Below are 18,072 nucleotides of genomic sequence, written 5' to 3' on the forward strand. Positions count from 1 at the left end.
TATGATCTATATGAAACATTGAGATTTTGACTTGAACTTCTTCGTATTTATTGGTTTATAGATTCTGTTACATCTTTTCAACAATGCAAGTGGTTCATCCCTCCTTTTGTCTAGATATCTTTAATACCTTTGAAAAAATGTTTTATAGTTTTCTCCATAAGGGTGTCATGCATATTCTTTTAGAGGTATTTCTATGACCTGTAAGTTTTTGTTGCTCTCATGAGTATTTTTAAATTACATTTTTTAACTGATTGTGACTGGTGTATGGGAGTGTTTGATTCTGGTGCACTGTTTTTAGATCCATTCACTTTGCTTACCTGCTTCTCTAGGTCCAATTGTTGTTTATAGGTTTTGTTGAATTTTTATATAAACTTTATATAAAACATACTTAGAAGTATGTAAATCTTAACTATACAGCTCACTGAATTATCACAAAGTGTTTTGGGCTTGTTAGTGTAATTTGTGAATAATTGTAATTTTTCCGCTTTCAGCCCTATGCCTCCAAATATTGATATCATTTTGTATAAAATAAAATAGAATTTCTTTTCTAAAGCAATTTCACTGAAGTGTTTCCGAGGCTTTGTGCTCTAAATAGTGGTGTTTGATATGTAAATACTTTTGAAGTTATCAAAGAAAGGAAATTATCTTTATTTGGAAATTCCAACAGTATTTAATAAAAGAGCCTTGATCACTTCTGCAAAGTCCCATTTGCTGTGTAAAGTCACATATTCACAGGATCAGGACATCTTGGGAAGGTTATTATTCTGTCTAGTATACCAGGTTAATGAGTTAATAAACAAGATATCTAGTTAGAATTACACATTCCTTTTGTAGGTTATTTTCATAGTTTGTCAATTTCTAAAGTTGTGGGAGTCCTTACAAAATGTCTTTCTTTAAATAGTACTTCTAAGGAAAGATTTGTATTAACAAAGAATAGAACTAGTTGGTAAGTTATTATTGATAAGTCTCCGTATTGTAAAAGAGAACTAGATTGACATTCTTGTTAAAATGTTTCAATTTAACATCTTTTAAATTTAGATTATTTGAAATAAGTGTGAAGTACTATGGTTTCTATCCCTCCACAGCTGGAGGGAAGAGAGTACAGAACCTTTATGTCTCTGTAAGTTTCCTTTTTGTTGATTGTGAAGATTTGTATTTGTAAAGTTAGGCTCTGGATTCCATAAGTTAATTTTAAATAAAAGGGAATCTGGAGCCTAATTTTGCTTGTAGAAATGGAGAAAGGGCTGAAAAGAATTTTATTATCAATGAAACACTATATTTTGTGCCTTGTATAAGATTCAGTGTGATCACTTCACAAGGCCCTGACGCCTGTTAAGTGAAAGAGAGAAGTTTGAGCAGTTCAGAGTTTTAAAGAATCCTCTCTCTGTACTTTCCACCTTTTTGTCTCTTTGTACTGTACTCTAATAATTTTTTTTACAAATTATTAATCTCTTGATTAATGCAATCTCTTGGGTTTTTCATGTGAGATGCTATATTTTTCTTCCAAAAGTTTGATTAGGTTTGTGATATATTATGTATTATGGTTTCCTGATGCTTGGAAATATCTTCAAGTTTGTTTACTTCTTTATCTGTAGTAAAGTTGTTGTCTTACAGTTTGTTATTTGCTAACCCCAGTGTTACGTCTTTTCTTTTATCAGCTGATCCTGCTGTTTTGCCTCTTTATCTAATTCGTCTCAAGGATCCCCAGGGCTAGTCATGTAATTTAGCCTGAACTGCAAAATGACCTGCTTGCATTCATTCAACCCCCTGAGAGGGTAGCCTTTTGGCATCCCTACTTATTGTAGGGAGAGTCTCCTATTAGTTTTCCTACTCTGTGTAGATCTGACTTTAATCTGTCTCTTTTGCCTACAAAACAACCAAAATGAAAGTTAAAATTTTATTGGGAATGGATAGATATCCTCAGGGCAGAAATTGCCTCCCTGCATACCTGTTTCTCTACTCTAGATTCCCCTTTTCTCCTGCTGTGCCCTGTTGTTTCCATATTTTAATTGCCCTCTATTTTTACTGTTTTTAAGTAGATGTTGTTTCTCTTTTGTCAAAAATTTGTTTTGTTTTCAGCATGAGGGTTTGTCCAAAAAGCCTTGTGGGCAATTACCAGAAATATGAAAATTTCCTGTAACTCTTTCCTACATTTTCTTTGAGATTAAGTTTAGGCTCAGAACTTTTCGTTACCTTGTAGGTTTTCTTTACTTTATGGATGAAACATCCAGGGCTCAGAAAAATAAAGATACTTGCCCAAGATCATATAGCAAGTAAGTAGTAATACCGGTTTTGAGCCCAGCTCTGTCCAGCCCTGAAGCCTGTGTGCATAACCAGTTCAGTGCACAGCATCCTTTAGATTCCATTGTTTTTTGTGCCTGGAATATGGGACATGTAGGAGAGTAAATGTCATATTGTTTTCTCCTATCAGGTTTTTCTCCCTCAAAGTCAGCACTCTCTCTTGTTCCTGGGGCACCATGCATTTCTATGCCTCTTTCAGAAGATCCATGCCTGTTTACGAGACATCCTATTAAATAACAGACCCTCTTCTACCACCTACACTGTACCTTTCAGAACTGAATTTAGGGGCAGTTTCCCAGCTTTAACTACAAAGTTTTATGTTCTTTTTAACTGCAGGATTTTCCACCTCGAAAGACCAAAATGCATTCCCAGCTCAATTTGGAAAGATCTAAGGACAAAGGGATCGAGGAAGAAATTCTCTTAGGTGAGCAAAGAAGGGAGAATGAAACAGGTAGGAGCTTGAGAACTTGTTTTGTTAGTGTTAGGATGGTTTTGGATTTTGGTTGGTGAATGCCCATGGCACCTTGACTTGGTGGAAAACACAGGAGCTTTGGAGCTGGACATACTTGAATTGACACTCGGTTCCCTTACTTACTCACTCTAAAATATTCGGTAAGCCAGTTCTCTTTTCTTTTTTTTTTTTTTTTTTTTTTTATTTTTTTTTATTTATTTATGATAGTCACAGAGAGAGAGAGAGAGGCAGAGACACAGGCAGAGGGAGAAGCAGGCTCCATGCACCGGGAGCCTGATGTGGGATTCGATCCTGGGTCTCCAGGATCACGCCCTGGGCCAAAGGCAGGCGCCAAACCGCTGCGCCACCCAGGGATCCCTAGTTCTCTTTTCTGACATCAGTTTCTTCAGCTAGACGATTTGAATAATACCTATTTCTCAAGGTTTCCATCTGAAATATAATTAATATATTTTGGTGAAGTGTTGTGTTTGGTACATGCTTACTAAGTATTTGTAGTATTATTATCATTATTGTTACAACTATAGGGGCAGAAAAATGTTCCTTTTTTTTTCTAGGTGTATTTAATTTTCTGTTTGCATTTCTTTTTTGTGAATGGTTTACTCATGTTCTTTGCCCATTTCTGTATGTGGGTCTATCATTTAGTTGATAAAATTTTGACTAGGAATAGTGTCTACTTCAAAGAGGGAAATTTCAGAAAAAAATCAAAATTCTAAAGAATGTTATGGATCTAGAATCCAAGGCTGCTTCATCATAATCTCTACTGTAGAGAAGACTTGGCATGTGATGACAAAGGCTGAAGGAAAGCTTGGCAGAGAAGTATCTAATATACTCCTTTTTCTGTGGAAATCTGCTGTGGGCACAATACCGCCACTTAGAAAAAATAATCCTACCGAAGAAGACTGTAAGTACCTTGACTGAGGAAAGACTGAGCTAGATGTTTTTATATGAGGAAAACCTGTAGGAGAAAAAGCAGAGAGGTATGGTTTATTTATTTATTTTAAAATTTTTATTTAAATTCAATTAATCAATTAATCAACATAGAGTATATTATTAGTTTCAGAGGTAGAGTTCAATGATTCATCAGTCTTGTATACCCAGTGCTCAATACATCATGCCCTCCTTAATGTCCATCACCCAGAGATGGGGTAACTGGGTAGGTAACAGAGGTATAGTTTATAGGACTAAAACTCTGCAAAGGTTTTAGAATTTGTGAGATGCTGGAAAATTTCCAATGGGTAGAAGCGCTACATGTATGATTAATGTCTAAAAGCCTTTTGTCGATGTTGAAGGCTGATGCCTCAGAGTACTCATAGTAGAGAGAAACCCTATGAAGGTAATAAATATAGAAATTTCTTGTCATGATGCCCAGCTTATATGACATCTGAGAATCCCCACCTGAGAATTTATTAATTCATATGGCTATGAAAACAAGGGAAGGCCTTCAGGCAGAATTTAATTCTCTTTTCAACACCAGAGATTTTATAGGGTAGGAAAACTTTCCCAGTGTGAGAGAAATTACAGTGAGTAATCAAGCTTTTCCAACATACGAAAATGCACAGTGGAGAAACTCTATGAATGTGTTGACTATGGGAAAGACTTCAGGACAAACTCATACTTTTTTTTTAATGTAAGAGAGTTCATAGAGAAGAACTCTATGTTTGCAATGCTTGTGGGAAGACTTGCAGATCCCGCTCAGACCTTACTCAGTATGAAAGAATTGGTAGTGCAAAGAAACCTTATGGTGTGTAATGAGTGTGGGAAAGGGATTTTGGTGATATCAGTCCTTATAGAACATCAAAAAATGTATAATGGAGATGGAAGGAGGAGATCCTTGTTTAGCATCTGTAAATTCATAGTGGAGGGAAACTGTACCCATAATAATAAGCCTTCATTTAGAGGCTAAGTCTTAACTATCATCAAATGATTCATAGAGGCAGGATCTTCTATGTATGTAAAAAATGTGAATCTGCTTTCAGTAGGATTTAGTCTTATTTGACGTCAGTGGGTCCATAGTGGAAAAGAATCTTTCAGATGCAGTGAATGTGGAAAAGCCTTCCATTTGAAGTATAATCTTACTCAGCATTAGACAGTACAGGCATCTTACTAACGTAATGCTATGGAAAGGTCTTTGTGAGAAAATCAGATTGTAGTAAAAATGAAAATAAAGATTCATAATAAAAGTTGATTAAAATACATTTTTCCCATATAATTATACACCTACCATGTGCCAAGCAGTATAAGAACTTTATGTAGTCTGTTTAATCATTTAACTGTTGCAACAATCATGTAATATAGGAACTCTCATCCTTGTTTTACATGTGAAGAAACTAATGAAATGAGATGGAAGAATTTTCCCAAGGTCACATAGCTATCACTGGAAGAGCCAGGATTTGAATGCTACATCATTTAATTGTTATGGTTTTATAATGACAATGTGTAAATATTCAGAGATGTGTTAGCCTTTATTTGTCACTAAGAAATGCATTCCAGAAATTGGAATTCACTCGTCAGTGCAATGAGTTTTGGAAGCCTTATGTCAATTTTGGGATCTGGTAGATACTCCCAGAAACTCCACATCGGGCTTCATAAAATGAAGTAAGGGTTATAAAGAGTTAATCCTGTAACTCTCTTTGAATGGGGATTACCTCTGGAAAGATTTCATTAATAGCAAAATTCTGTTCTCAAATGTCCATCCTAACCACTTCTCATGGCTTAGACAATTTGGTGTACTATAGAGAACACAGACTTGGGGATTAGCTTGGACAGCTTCATCATCAGGAAATAAGGGAGAGCAGCAGTCCAATTCTGAGTAGAAATGGAAGACAGATGTGCTGGGAGCTTTAGGAACAGAGCCAGGTCATTTTAGGAATTATAACTAGACAAGCCAAAATAAACAGAATCTAGCCCATAAGATGTAGAGAAACTAGATTATATACTATGATTTTCCTCCTTGGATGGGTATAGATACAGGTTGCTTGTCTGTCACCCAGTATTCAGAGGAACTGCTACTTGAAATTGCACAGGAATATTAATTGTTCTAGCAGTGAAAGATCAGTGTGACTTCCAGAAACCCAAAGTATAAGAAATAATAATAAATTGATTTTTATACCCTCTCATTCTAAGGAGGCAACATGGTATAGCAGAAAGTATCTGGGTTCTAGAACTGGATATACCTAGATTTATTTCCCAGCTTAACCACCTTCTAGCTATGTGACTTAATTACATTAACAAATCTCTCTGAGCTTCACATTGTTCATTTTTAGGTCAGAATATTAATACCATGCCCAGTTGTGAATATTCGAAGGATTATAAGGGATATAAAGTGTCTAGTATAATGCCCGCCACGTAGTACGCACTTAATGAATGTTTGTTATTATTTTTGTTGCCAGGGCCTCAAGCCTCTATAATACAGAATTCTTCCACCCTTGTGGTTTTACAGCTGTGTTGAGATATTGATCCCTTTAGACCATGGGGCTTCTGCTAACTCATATGGTACCTTTGTGTAAATTGGAAAATGGTACCTCTTTATCAAAATACTTTATTACTACTTGTTAGAAAAATGTCATAATCAATATAAGTATCTATGATGTAATGTGAATGATATTCTACAGAATCACATGATGCACAGTTTGTGCCACCTGCATTTGGTAGGCTAAATAATGGACCTCCAAAAATGCCCTTTTTTTTGAGAGAGAGTGAGAGAGCATGCACAAGTGATGGGGAAGAAGAGGGGCCGAGAGAAAGGGGGAGAGTGAATCCCAAGCAGGCTTCACACCCAGCACATAGCCTGATGCGGGGGCTCGATCTCACGACCCTGAGATCATGACCTGAGCCAAAATCAGGAGTTGGATGCTTAAGTGACTGAGTCACCTGGGAGCCCCACAAAATGTTTGCCTCTTAATCCCCAGAACCTGAATGTAAACTTGATATGTTACCTGAAATGGTCGAAGGGACTTTGCAGGTATGATTAAGATTTTGAGATGGCAGAGATTATTCTGGACTGTTAAGGTGGGCCCAATGTAGTCACAAGGGTCCTTATAGGAAAGAAGATCAGAGTTCTAGATAGATGATGCAATGAGGACAGAAGCAGAGGTCAGAGAGGAAAGAAGATGTTAAGCTGCTGGCTTTCATGATTAAGAACCAAGAAGTGTAGGCACTTGCTAAAAACTAGAAAAAGCAAGGAAATGGATTCTTCCTTAGAGCTACCAGAAGGAATGTAGCCTTGCGAACCCATTGTAGATTTGTGACTGCCAGAATTGTAAGAAAATAAACTTATACTGCTTTAAGACACTAAGTTTGTGATAGTTTGTTGTGGCAGTAAGAAATGAATTCCCTGCACAGGCGGCCCAGTTTGCCTGGAGTCTCCAGGCCAGTTACTTGTGGTCATGAACAGTCTTATACCTCCATGAGCTGTACATAAATCATCATTTTATTTATGCGTTAATGGATTTTGGTATTTGGGAAAAATGCTCCAAAAGATTGTTTTTCCTTTGAGAAAGAGGTTTTTAGTCTCCATTGTACTTTTCCAGGGGGTCTAGATATAGAAGGAATGAATAAGATAAATTGATCCATTGTTTCTCTAAGTATGATAGGCCTGTTACCTGGTTTCTCAGGTGTAGTACTTTGCTTGTTATCAGATTTTTGATCCTCAGAGATGAATATTTTTCTGAATGAATTGATAAAGCTGGAGTATAAATCAGAACAACAGTATATGGGGTTTTGTCTTTGATGACAAGATGTCTCTTCAGTGGGTGATGTTGGATGCACATGGACAGAACTTACCTCTCAACACCCAATTTTTGCTACAACATTCCTTTGTTATATGGGCCATTGCTGTATTCATACTGTTGCAAAGATGGTTTAGGAGATACTCTGCCTAATCCCATATTAATTTGCTTAGACGAACTCTGATAATTATTGAGGCACATCATTGTGGTGCCCTGCACTCCAAGAAGAGAATTGTATATCTCATGCCAATTCCAACTGATTGAAGTAGATTTTCATGGTATGCTGTCTTGAGAATGACTCTGAGGTCCAGGGCACTATATTGGGGTTGATTACTGATGTCTGCCATGGATGTGAGATTGGTGTCAGACTGGCCTCATATATTACATCCTCATGATGACTCTTACTTATTCAGAAACATTTGTTAAGCATCTTCTCTGTGCCAAGCACTGTGATAGATGCTTTGAGTAGAGATGTTAATAATATCCTTCTGCTCCCAGAGGAGCTGATATTAGTAGAAGAGACAGGTAAACAAATATACACAGTAGAATATTACACATGTTTGATAAAAAATACATATGGAATACATTAGAGACATAAAGGAGGAAATAGTTAATTCCAGTGGGTGGGAGAGGGTTCCAGAAAGAAATTAATGCTTAAGTATTGAAAGGTATGTAGATGCTATCAGTGTTAACTGCTGGGGCTGAGGAATAGAAGAGTTAGTCCAAGCAGTGGTGGTATGAGCAGAGATTTATATGAAATATCTCTGTTTATAGTATGTTTATGGTCCCTTTAAGAAGCTAAGTGTAGTTGGAACATAGAGAATGAGAGAGGATGTAATGAAAAGGAGACAGTGGGTTAGATCAGGGAGAACCTTGAATGCTATACTAAGAACAGTGGAGAGATATTTGGAAATTTTAATCAATAGATTAACAGAATCAGATTTGTATTTTAGAACTATCCAGTGGATGAGAATAAAATGGGTAAACTGGAAAAGATAGAACTGGGTATAGGAAGACTAATTCAGAGGCTATTACAGAAGAGAAGAGATGTTGAAGCCTGAGTTAAAGCAATGGGAATGAAATGAGAATACAAATGTGAGAAACTATGATCACTGGGATGCCTGGGTGGCTCAGTGGATGAGTCTGCCTTCAGCTCAGGGCATGGTCCTGGGGTCCTGGGATCGAGTCCCGCATCGGGTTCCCCATGGGCTGCATACTTCTCCCTCTGCCTATGTCTCTGCCTCTCTTTCTGTATCGCTCATGAATAAATAAAATCTTAAAAAAAAAAAGAACTCAGTCACTGACTGGATATGGGAGCGGGGCAATGGAGAAGAAGGAATCTAGGATGATCTTCCATTTTCTTTCTGCCTTAGGTGGTTGAGAAGACATAAAAGCCATACTATGAGGGCTGCCTGGGTGGCTGAATTGATTAAGCATCTGCCTTTGGCTCAGGTCCATGATCCTAGGGTCCTGGGATTGAGCCCCACATCTGGCTCCCTGCTCTCAGCTTCTCCCTCCCTCTCTGCCCCCCTCCCCTTGCTTGTGTGCACATGCTCTCTCTTGCTCAAATAAGTAAAATCTTAAAAAAAAAAAAAGTAGGGAACCCTGGGTGGCGCAGTGGGTTTAGCGCCTGCCTTTGGCCCAGGGCGCGATCCTGGAGACCCGGGATCGAATCCCACGTTGGGCTCCCGGTGCATGGAGCCTGCTTCTTCCTCTGCCTATGTCTCTGCCTCTCTCTCTCTGTGACTATCATAAATAATAAATAAATAAAAAAATAAAGTTTTAAAAAAAAAAAAAAGTGCCATTCCATGAGCTGGAGAATTTAGAACGAGGAACAGATTTGAGTTGGGGGGCTAGAAATGATGAGTTTCAATTTTGAGCATGCAAAATCTCAGGTACCTTCAGAGTGTCCAAGAGGAATTATCCAGTAGGCAGGCAGGAATTTATTCTGCTGCCATGAAGTAAGATTATGGATAGATTTGGAAGTCATCAGGGATAGAGGTGGTGGTTTTAAGGTATGAATGAGATTTCTCCAGGGGAGTGTGTGGAGTGAGGGAGAAAAAGGCAGGGCCAGAGAGCATAGCAGAATCCCAGAAACACAGGCATTGTAATGGAGGGAGGGCAAAGCAAGCTGAAAAAGAGCTGCAGGGAAGGTAGGAGGGGAACCAGAGGAACTTGTGCATTCAAGTTGTGCCCTCTTGTGGTGGTCTGAGTTTCTTTCCCAGAATAAATCTCTTTCCTGTGTTCAGTCTCCCGTCTCTCCTGTCCCTAACTGATTTGGACCTATAATTCTCAGCCCCACTCTTCATGTAAGACTGGGACTACTGGGTCCTTTGGCAGTTACTTCTCAAGTGTAAAACTCCTCTTTGCACAATTTAAGAGCGATTTGGAACATCCCCACCCCTCAAAGAGTTGTAAAAGAATTAAGAAGCAAACATTGGAGGCCCTTCAGTTTCTCTCTTTATATCTTCCCCACCTCTTTTGATCTGTACTGTTGGCCACATTAATTTCAGTAAATCCCAGTTCTCATCACATCCCTTTCCTTTATAATTAAATGGCTCCCTTTACAACGAAAATATATTTTTGTTTTTATTATATGTATAATAGTATAATATATATTCTGTATTAATGTAAGACCTATATATGGCTTAAAAACCAAATAGTAACAAAAATAGTAGTATTTACCTTCATCTTTTCCCACTCACCAGGCTTAAATACCCGAAGTAGCCAGCTTTGAAATCTATTGGCTATTTGTTTTGGTTTTTATCTCAGTTCATGCTAAACAATATGGCTATACCAGCATAGCTTGGAGGTGCTGCAGGTTCAGTTCCAGACATAGAATAAAATGAGTAAAATATTTATGGTTTCTCAATGCATGTAAAAGTTATGTTTATACTATACTGTAGTCCATTAGGTATTCAATAACATTAGGTCTACAAAAACAATTTACAGACCTTAATTGGAAAATACTTTATGGCTAAAAAATGCTGACCATCCTATCATCTCAGCTTTTGGTGAGTTGTAATCAGTGATCACAGATCACCATAGTAAATATAATAATACTAAAAAAAACTTGAAATCTTGCAAGAATTACCAAAACGTTGCACAGAGACACAAAGTGAGCAAATCCTGTTGGAAAATTGGTACCAATTGACTTGCTTGATGCAGAGTTGCCACAAATCTTCAGTTTGTAAAAAAAAAAAAAAAAAAAAAAATGCAACTATCCATGAAGCTCAATAAAATGAAGTGCAATTAAAATATGCCTATATAATGGGATGAGTACTGGGTGTTGTATGTTAGCAAATTGAACACCAATAAAAAATAAATTTATAAAAAATGCCTATAATATTTCTTGCATTATTTCAGATATTAACTGTTGATTGCCTGTTATAGTAGACGAAGATTAAACTCTTTTTCTCTTCCACTTTTCTTCTCCACCTCTTTAACATCGTTGTAGCATATATTTTGGTTAATGATAATGTTTATGTCATAATTGTGCAAACACTGTACACTAAAGATACAAGTGATTAATTGTGATTACATTTCTCTTGTATACATTTTTGTCATTTCTAGAGTTAATAATTGCTTTTCATCTTCATATTTTTAATATATTCCTATCTTTTCCATCAGATCTATCATGTCTTTTTTATTTCAACACAAGTCAGATTATCCAAACAAATTTTTTTCTGGAAATCCCCTTTCTAGGGCCTTCTGTTCTGCTTCAGTCTGGACTATTTCCATTCCTGATTCCTGGAAGCTTTTAGAATTTCCATTTTATAACTGATATTTAGAAATTTCATGATCATATGTAGATATTGCATCTATTGTGCTGGACACTTGGTAGACCCCTTCAGTTTGTATGTTCTTGTACTTAGGCTCTAGAAATTTTTATTATTTATTTTTATAATTTGTGAGCTCCATAAAGACAGTGATTTTTATTTGTCTTATTTCTGTGTCCCCAGTGCCTGAATAATAATAATAATTCCTGATATATGATAGGCACTTATTTGTTGAACGAATTGCTATTTACATTTAAAATAATATAAATAAAGTGACGCCAGTAAACCCACTAGCCAGGACAAGTAATAGAACATTAGTAGTACCTTAGTGTCCACCCTCCCCACGTGTCCTTTTCTGGTCTCAGTCCTGTCTACTTCCACCTAGAGATAGCAGTAGTCTATGTATTAATAATCACCTTGGTCTTCTCCTTCTTTTTTTTTAAAGATTTTATTTATTTATTCATGAGAATACACAGAGAGGAGAGAGAGAGAGGCAGAGACACAGGCAGAGGCAGAAGCAGGCTCCATGCAGGGAACCTGATGGGGGACTTGATCTCGGGTCTTCAGGATCGCGCCCCGGGCCGAAGGTGGCGCTAAACCGCTGAGCCACCCGGGGTGCCCTCACCTTGGTCTTCTTACAGTTTTATCACCTATATGTATTACTGGGTGATACTATATACAGCATGTTATTTAGTTTAAAAAAAATTGAAAAGCAAGTGGAAATCTAGTTGAATGAGGAATGGGTACTATTGCCCTTGTTAAGGTCTTCCAGGAAAACAGGTTCTGGGTCAGACTGACTTCACCTTCCCTGAGAATTTAATAAAGCCATTTCTGGGAAAATTAGTGAATGATATCATGAAGTTTGGTGTTACTGATGAGAATCCTGTGTGTGTGTAGTGTACTTTTTCCAATTTAGGCAATTTTTCCTTTCTATCTGTAAGCTTATAGGATGTTTTCTTTATTTTTTGAGTTCAGGAATTTGATCAGGGTATGCCTAAAGTGTGTCTTAGAATGTAAGCTCCATGAAAACAGGGATTTTTTTTTTGTCTCTTTTGCTCACTGATATATCTCAAGTGTCTAGAAGAGTGCCAGACACATAATAGATCCTTATTAAATGTATTGATAAGATGACTGTATGAAGTATAAATTAATAAATGGATGGGTGAATGGATAAATAAATCAATCTTGTCTGGAACTCTGAGGGCCCTTTCTATAGCTGAGAGAAATTTTCTTCTGTCATTTATTTAATATGGCCTTTCTTCTCCATGTCTCTTTTCTCCTTTATATCTACCCACCCATAGTCACCTGGTAGGTCCCTAAGTATCTTGTCCCTCACTGACTCTATTACTTTATAATAATAGTAATTCTTATTATTATTTCAGTGCTTTGATATAAATCTTGCATTTCATTTTCTAGTCCAGTAACTCAGAGCTCATTAGTGACCCATCATTTTCATTTTATTATTTAATTGGAATGTTTTAAAGCTTTGAGTTTCCAGAAAATTTTTGATATGTGTGTGCTGTACTTGACTTTTCTTAGGTGTTGTTATTACTTTTTAGTCAGGTTTTCACATATCTTATCCAACAGTTTTTATTTCATTTTGTTGAGACATACTTTTGTTTATATGTTTGTTTTTATGAATGATCACTTTTTAAGCCCTGATGTAAATAGGAAAAGGTGTATTTGGGTCAGTACCTCTAGAACACCAACTATGTGTGAGTATGAAAAGTGTTCCTTTGCAAAAGAGGTCACATATGAATTCTAATCCTTACTCTGCTGTATTTCTAGAGAACAGTTGGCATTTCTTCACAACACTGATTGTCCCAGGGTAGAACTGAAAATTCCAATATTTGGGCCTAGTAACCTTGGACACAAATTGTACTCTGAAATGGTGTTCTTTCATGGACAGCAGACAAACACAGTATTTAAATTTGTATGCAAAGGTTCAAAAACTAGCATGAAGCTAACTAGCAAAAAGAATGAAAACTAAAATGACTGTTAGATCTAAATTTTCAGAGAATTTGTTGTTAACAAGCACATCCTATGAGACTAAATTCTAGTTTTGTATTAAAAGGTTTCTTACTTTTTAAGAAATGATTCTTATTGATCTTTCTTTAAAAAAAAAGATTTTATTTATTTATTTGAGAGACGGTGAGCAAAAACACAGAGGGAGAGGGAGAAGCAGACTCCCTCTGAGCAGAAAGCCTGATGCCAAGGCTCAATTCCAAGACCCCGAGATCGTGACCTGAGCCAAAGGCAGACGCTCAACCCATTGAGCCACCCAGGTGCCCCTTGTTTTTTTTTTTTTTTTTTTTTTTTAGGATTTATTTATTTTGAGAAGAGAACAAGGCTTCCATACATCTGGATGAATGGCTAAGCCCCTTTCTGATACTCCATATAAGGTTTGCCACCCCATCCCATGACAGAGCTCTTTGGTTTTGCCCTCCTAGGACTTAACAGTATGGCCAGGGAAGATAGATCTGGTTGGTGCCTGCTCCCCACCATTCTGATTAAGTAGTACCTACTGTACAATGGTAACTCTACTCCTTCAGATTTTGGACTCCCCAAGCCAGAGGAACTGAGAGTCTAGGGATGGTGGACATTCACTTTTCTTGTTTAGACCTAATCTTAGTTGTTGCCAAATGTTTGTCTTAAGTGCTAATCAAAAACAGACTTCACTTAGAGACTTCTCTGTGTTAAAACATGGATAAAGCCAATAAAGAATTTCCATGATTTCAGTGGTGTGGGAATTGTAAGCAACCAACCAATAAATAACACTTGTCTTCCCTGCCTAGGTTCAGAACCAAGGAATCAGAAAGATGGAGATCAAAATATCTTCATTAATAATAAGGATGGTTGGAGAAGGTGGTTTTGGTGTGAACTTCCTCATGCTGGGCCCCAGAATTAGGTAGACGTATCTAGGCAGTTACACACAATGCTGAAAGCCAAGAGACTCCAGGCCAAAAGTAGGCCCCTATTGCATGGCAAAGAGATAGTCAGAATGCATGTTTTCTATAAGCATACAGACCCCTGGGAGAAAAGCAGAGAGCAAGGGCGTGAGCCAAGCACACTCAGGTATGTCTCTCAAACATACTAGTCTTATAACTCATTCATCCTCCAGTGGGCAGAAAAGCAGGAGTGCTAGTCTACTTGAAGTTCTTCTGCATGGAAACATGAGAAGTAAAGATTAAGTGTTCCCTCTAACATCTCAGTGATATATTCAGTATTGCCATTTGCTTGAAGCTCTCTGTCTCTTCAGGACCAAAAATATCACAATTTTGCTGTAGTGAAACAAGCTATTAGGATATTTTAGGAAGACTTAAGTATAGTGCAAATAGCTTAACTGCATAGATCATAATTAAAGACACATTAGTGAAATGTTTAAAAACCTCATCTAAATACTGTAACAAAACATGAAGAAATGCTTCTTGAAGGCAAATATATCAAAAGGAATCCATTCACAACTATTTACCAAGTGGGAACATTAAATATTGTACCTTTTGAGTGTGATATGTACCTCTACTTACTAGAGCTTTGAAATGAGGCTTTGGGTGAGAAGTTTCTCTGTATTATCTGGGTTCATGTAGTATCCGCATGTAGGGAAAGTGTGTACATATAGGTAGGGAGAAGAAAAGGAAGGGAGAAAAGGAAATGGGACTTCAGGGGATGGGCACCATGTGTAAAATTGTGGATGATTTGGGCCATGTGTTTGCAGAGATGGGGAGAGTATTGAGTGACAGTGGGATAGTGGGAGTGATATGGGCAAGCAAGATATATGTGATAATCATGACATTGGGATCAATGTGAATGATGGGGGAGAATGGTCTGAAATCACTGAAAATGAAGGGGGGCAATGTGAATGATAGTGACAGGACAACATCAGAATGTATGTGATAATGGTAGTTAAGGACGGGAAGTATGTCATACTGTGGAAGATGAGAACTGTGCGTGTGCATGTGTATGGTTGTGTGAGAGAGTAAGAAAGGAGAGAGTAGTGTTAAAGGACACAATGAGAAAGTGGGATTGTTGTGTGTAAAAATGTGGAGGGATATTTCAAGTGGTCATAGGAGGACGTAAATGGTGTAATGGGGAAAGTTTAAGTAATGATAGAAGATAGATTCATAGTGGAAGTGATAGGGTTAGTGTTTGTATATGTGTCATGCTGGGGGAAATGAGAAGTATATTTACTTTCGGGAGCAGACAGATGCAGTGAGTATGTGTGATAAGGGGGAATGGAAAAGTTTTATGATAATTTGGAGTGTGGATATCATGAATGCCTGAGGGGGGTTGTTGAATGAAGCATATGGGAAAATGCAGAGTATCAGGTGTCAGTGAGGAACAGGAAAATTATGTATGTGATAATAGAGGCGATGTAGGTATTGGTTGTGAGTGTATATAATAGGGAGATGGCATTAGCATGTGAGAAAGTTTTGGAAGATGATGAAGGTTTTATAGTGGGGTTGTGAACTATGTGATTGTGAATGTGTTAGACACTGATAGTCTAGGGATTGAGTGATTATAGGTGTGACGGGGTGGCAGTGGTATGTGTTGATTAGAACTAGTTGTATTTGACAGTGAGTCATGGTACTGTATGGACATTGTGTGTATAATAGTACAGGATAGAACAATGTATGTGCAGAAATGGGAGTAATAGAGTAGTGTGCATGCTAGTGGGATAGTTTGGAGAATTGGGACAGTGTGTAGAGATCATAAGTCATAAATCATAGACATTGTAAGTCATAGAGGGAATCATCTGTGAATGAGATAGTCTGTTAAAGACTGTGTACATGCAGGAGAAATTTTTCATGTTAACAAATCTGAAAATGAGTTGTTTAACATGATTAGGGAGTGTCTTTATCTTATCTAAAATCCAACGGATTGAGGTCCAGGACCTCCATGATTTTATCAATGTCTCAGGCCCCTCACATACACATACTTTTTTGATTCATGATCTTTAGCATGTGGTTCCCATCTTTCAGGTGCCTCGTGGTTGCAGGATGCCTTATACAACTTTATCCATCATGTCTGTCTCAGGTAGGAAGGTAGGGAAGAGGAGAGAACAAAATACCTTGTCAGTAGAAGTAGTCTCCTTTTTACAGAGCTTTCCCCAAGATCTTACCCAACAATTTCCACTTACATCCATTGAACAGAACTGACACATATGGCTACCACTGTCTGCAAGGGGGTCAGGGAAATGTAAGTTTACAGCTGAGAACGTTGTCACCTATAATAAAAGTTGAGGTTTATTTAATAAGAAAGAAGGGATGCTAGGTAGGATATAGCCAGGAAAGAGTGGTTGCAGATATGAGAGAGAGGGTATAATTAAAAGATCAAAATCCCAGAGGTAACAGATATAGGTAGGATTCAGCGTACAGGGGTACTATAAGACTGGCATAGTTCAAGATGCTGGAGATACCAGGGCAAACAAAAATAAACATGTTTTCTCTGCCCTCATGGAGCTACTGTCTTCTAATTTAAGACAGACGATCACAGACCCAAATATTTGTGAGATTGACATTGTAATAAGTGTTATAGTTTAAAGAGAGTTTGACCTACTCTGGAAGGCCAACGAAGGAGGAAGTGACAATTGAACTGAGACCAGAAGGTAGGTAGGTTCAGAATTTATATATATATTTTATTGGAGTTCGATTTGCCAACATGTAACACCCAGTGCTCATCCCGTCAAGTGCCCCCCTCAGTGCCTGTCACCCAGTCACCCCATCCCCCCTTCCACTTCCCCTTCCACTACCCCTTGTTCATTTCCCAGAGTTAGAAGTCTCTCATGTAGATTCAGAATTGATTGGTTGAAGGATGGATGGATGGTTGGGATGGGGGAAGAGTATTCCCAGAAGAGGAAATGGCATGAACAAAAAGCACTTAATGTGCTGTTTATTTTTGTATTTTAATTTTATTTCATTTAGAATATTTGCTGTTATGTCTTAAGTTCACTAATTTATTTACTAGTTAATTCCATCCAGTAAATTCATTTCAAATATTATGATTTTTATTACTAGACATGATTTGTACCTTACTAATAATGTCTCATTTCTCTACTTAATATGACAATTCTTCTAGGTTTTTGCACATAAGGAACACAGTTATAGTAACTTTTTAGGGAGAGCGACAGAAAGCACTTGTAGGGAGTAGAGGGAGGGGCAGGGGGAGAGAAAGATTAATTTAAGCAGGCCAGTGTGGTAGAGCCTGAGGCAAGGCTCAGTCTCACCACCCTGAGATTATGACCTGAACTGCTGAAATCAAGAGTGGATTCTTAACTGACTGAGCCATCCAGGCACCCCAGTTATAGTAACTTTTTAAATGAGCTTGTCTGCGAAATATAACACATATGAAAGTTGTGGGTCAGTTTGGATTGATCGATTTTTACCCCCTCACATTTTTCTGCTGCCTTGCATGCCTGGTTATTACTATTATTATCATTTTTGAATGCCAGGCATTACGAACTTTACCTTTTGAACTTTACATTTTGGTGAAATTTTGGTAAATTTTTTGCCTTTTGGTGCTAGATATCTTTGTATTATTATACATCTTCTTGACACTTACTATGAGATGCAGTTATTTGGAAGCAATTAAATCTTTTTTGAGTTTTGCTTTTAAGATTTTAGGCAGGACCACAGCAATGTTTTCCATAAAACTAATTATCCCAGACTACTGAGGCAAGTCCCATCTGAATAGCCCATGCCTCATGAATTAAAGAGTTTTTCTGCTGTGGATGGTAGGAACAGGCGGGAAGAGGCATGATCCCCCAGACCTGTTTGAGCTTTTGACACTTGTTCCC

The 18,072-nt window shown here is 37.6% G+C and overlaps 1 protein-coding gene across 9 annotated transcripts in view; it reads left to right on the top strand.

Annotated features, from left to right (window-relative positions):
* The window catches only part of MAGED1 (MAGE family member D1), a 63,698-nt gene that overhangs the window by 22,135 nt on the left and 23,491 nt on the right, over positions 1-18,072 (top strand). For 5 of the 9 annotated variants that reach the window (XM_025468613.3, XM_025468610.3, XM_025468616.3 and 2 more), the window contains one exon: positions 2,638-2,725. The exons of 1 other annotated variant lie outside the window; for it this stretch is intronic. In XM_025468613.3, coding sequence (XP_025324398.1) covers positions 2,662-2,725 — 64 coding nt within the window. In that variant the 5' untranslated portion in view covers positions 2,638-2,661. Of the gene's footprint in view, positions 1-2,637; positions 2,753-18,072 lie in introns of those variants that run through there. 3 more of the 9 variants (XM_025468611.3, XM_025468612.3, XM_049107061.1) reach the window with 2 other exon arrangements.

Source organism: Canis lupus, chromosome X (genome assembly GCF_003254725.2).
Source record: "Canis lupus dingo isolate Sandy chromosome X, ASM325472v2, whole genome shotgun sequence".
NCBI lineage: Eukaryota > Metazoa > Chordata > Mammalia > Carnivora > Canidae > Canis > Canis lupus.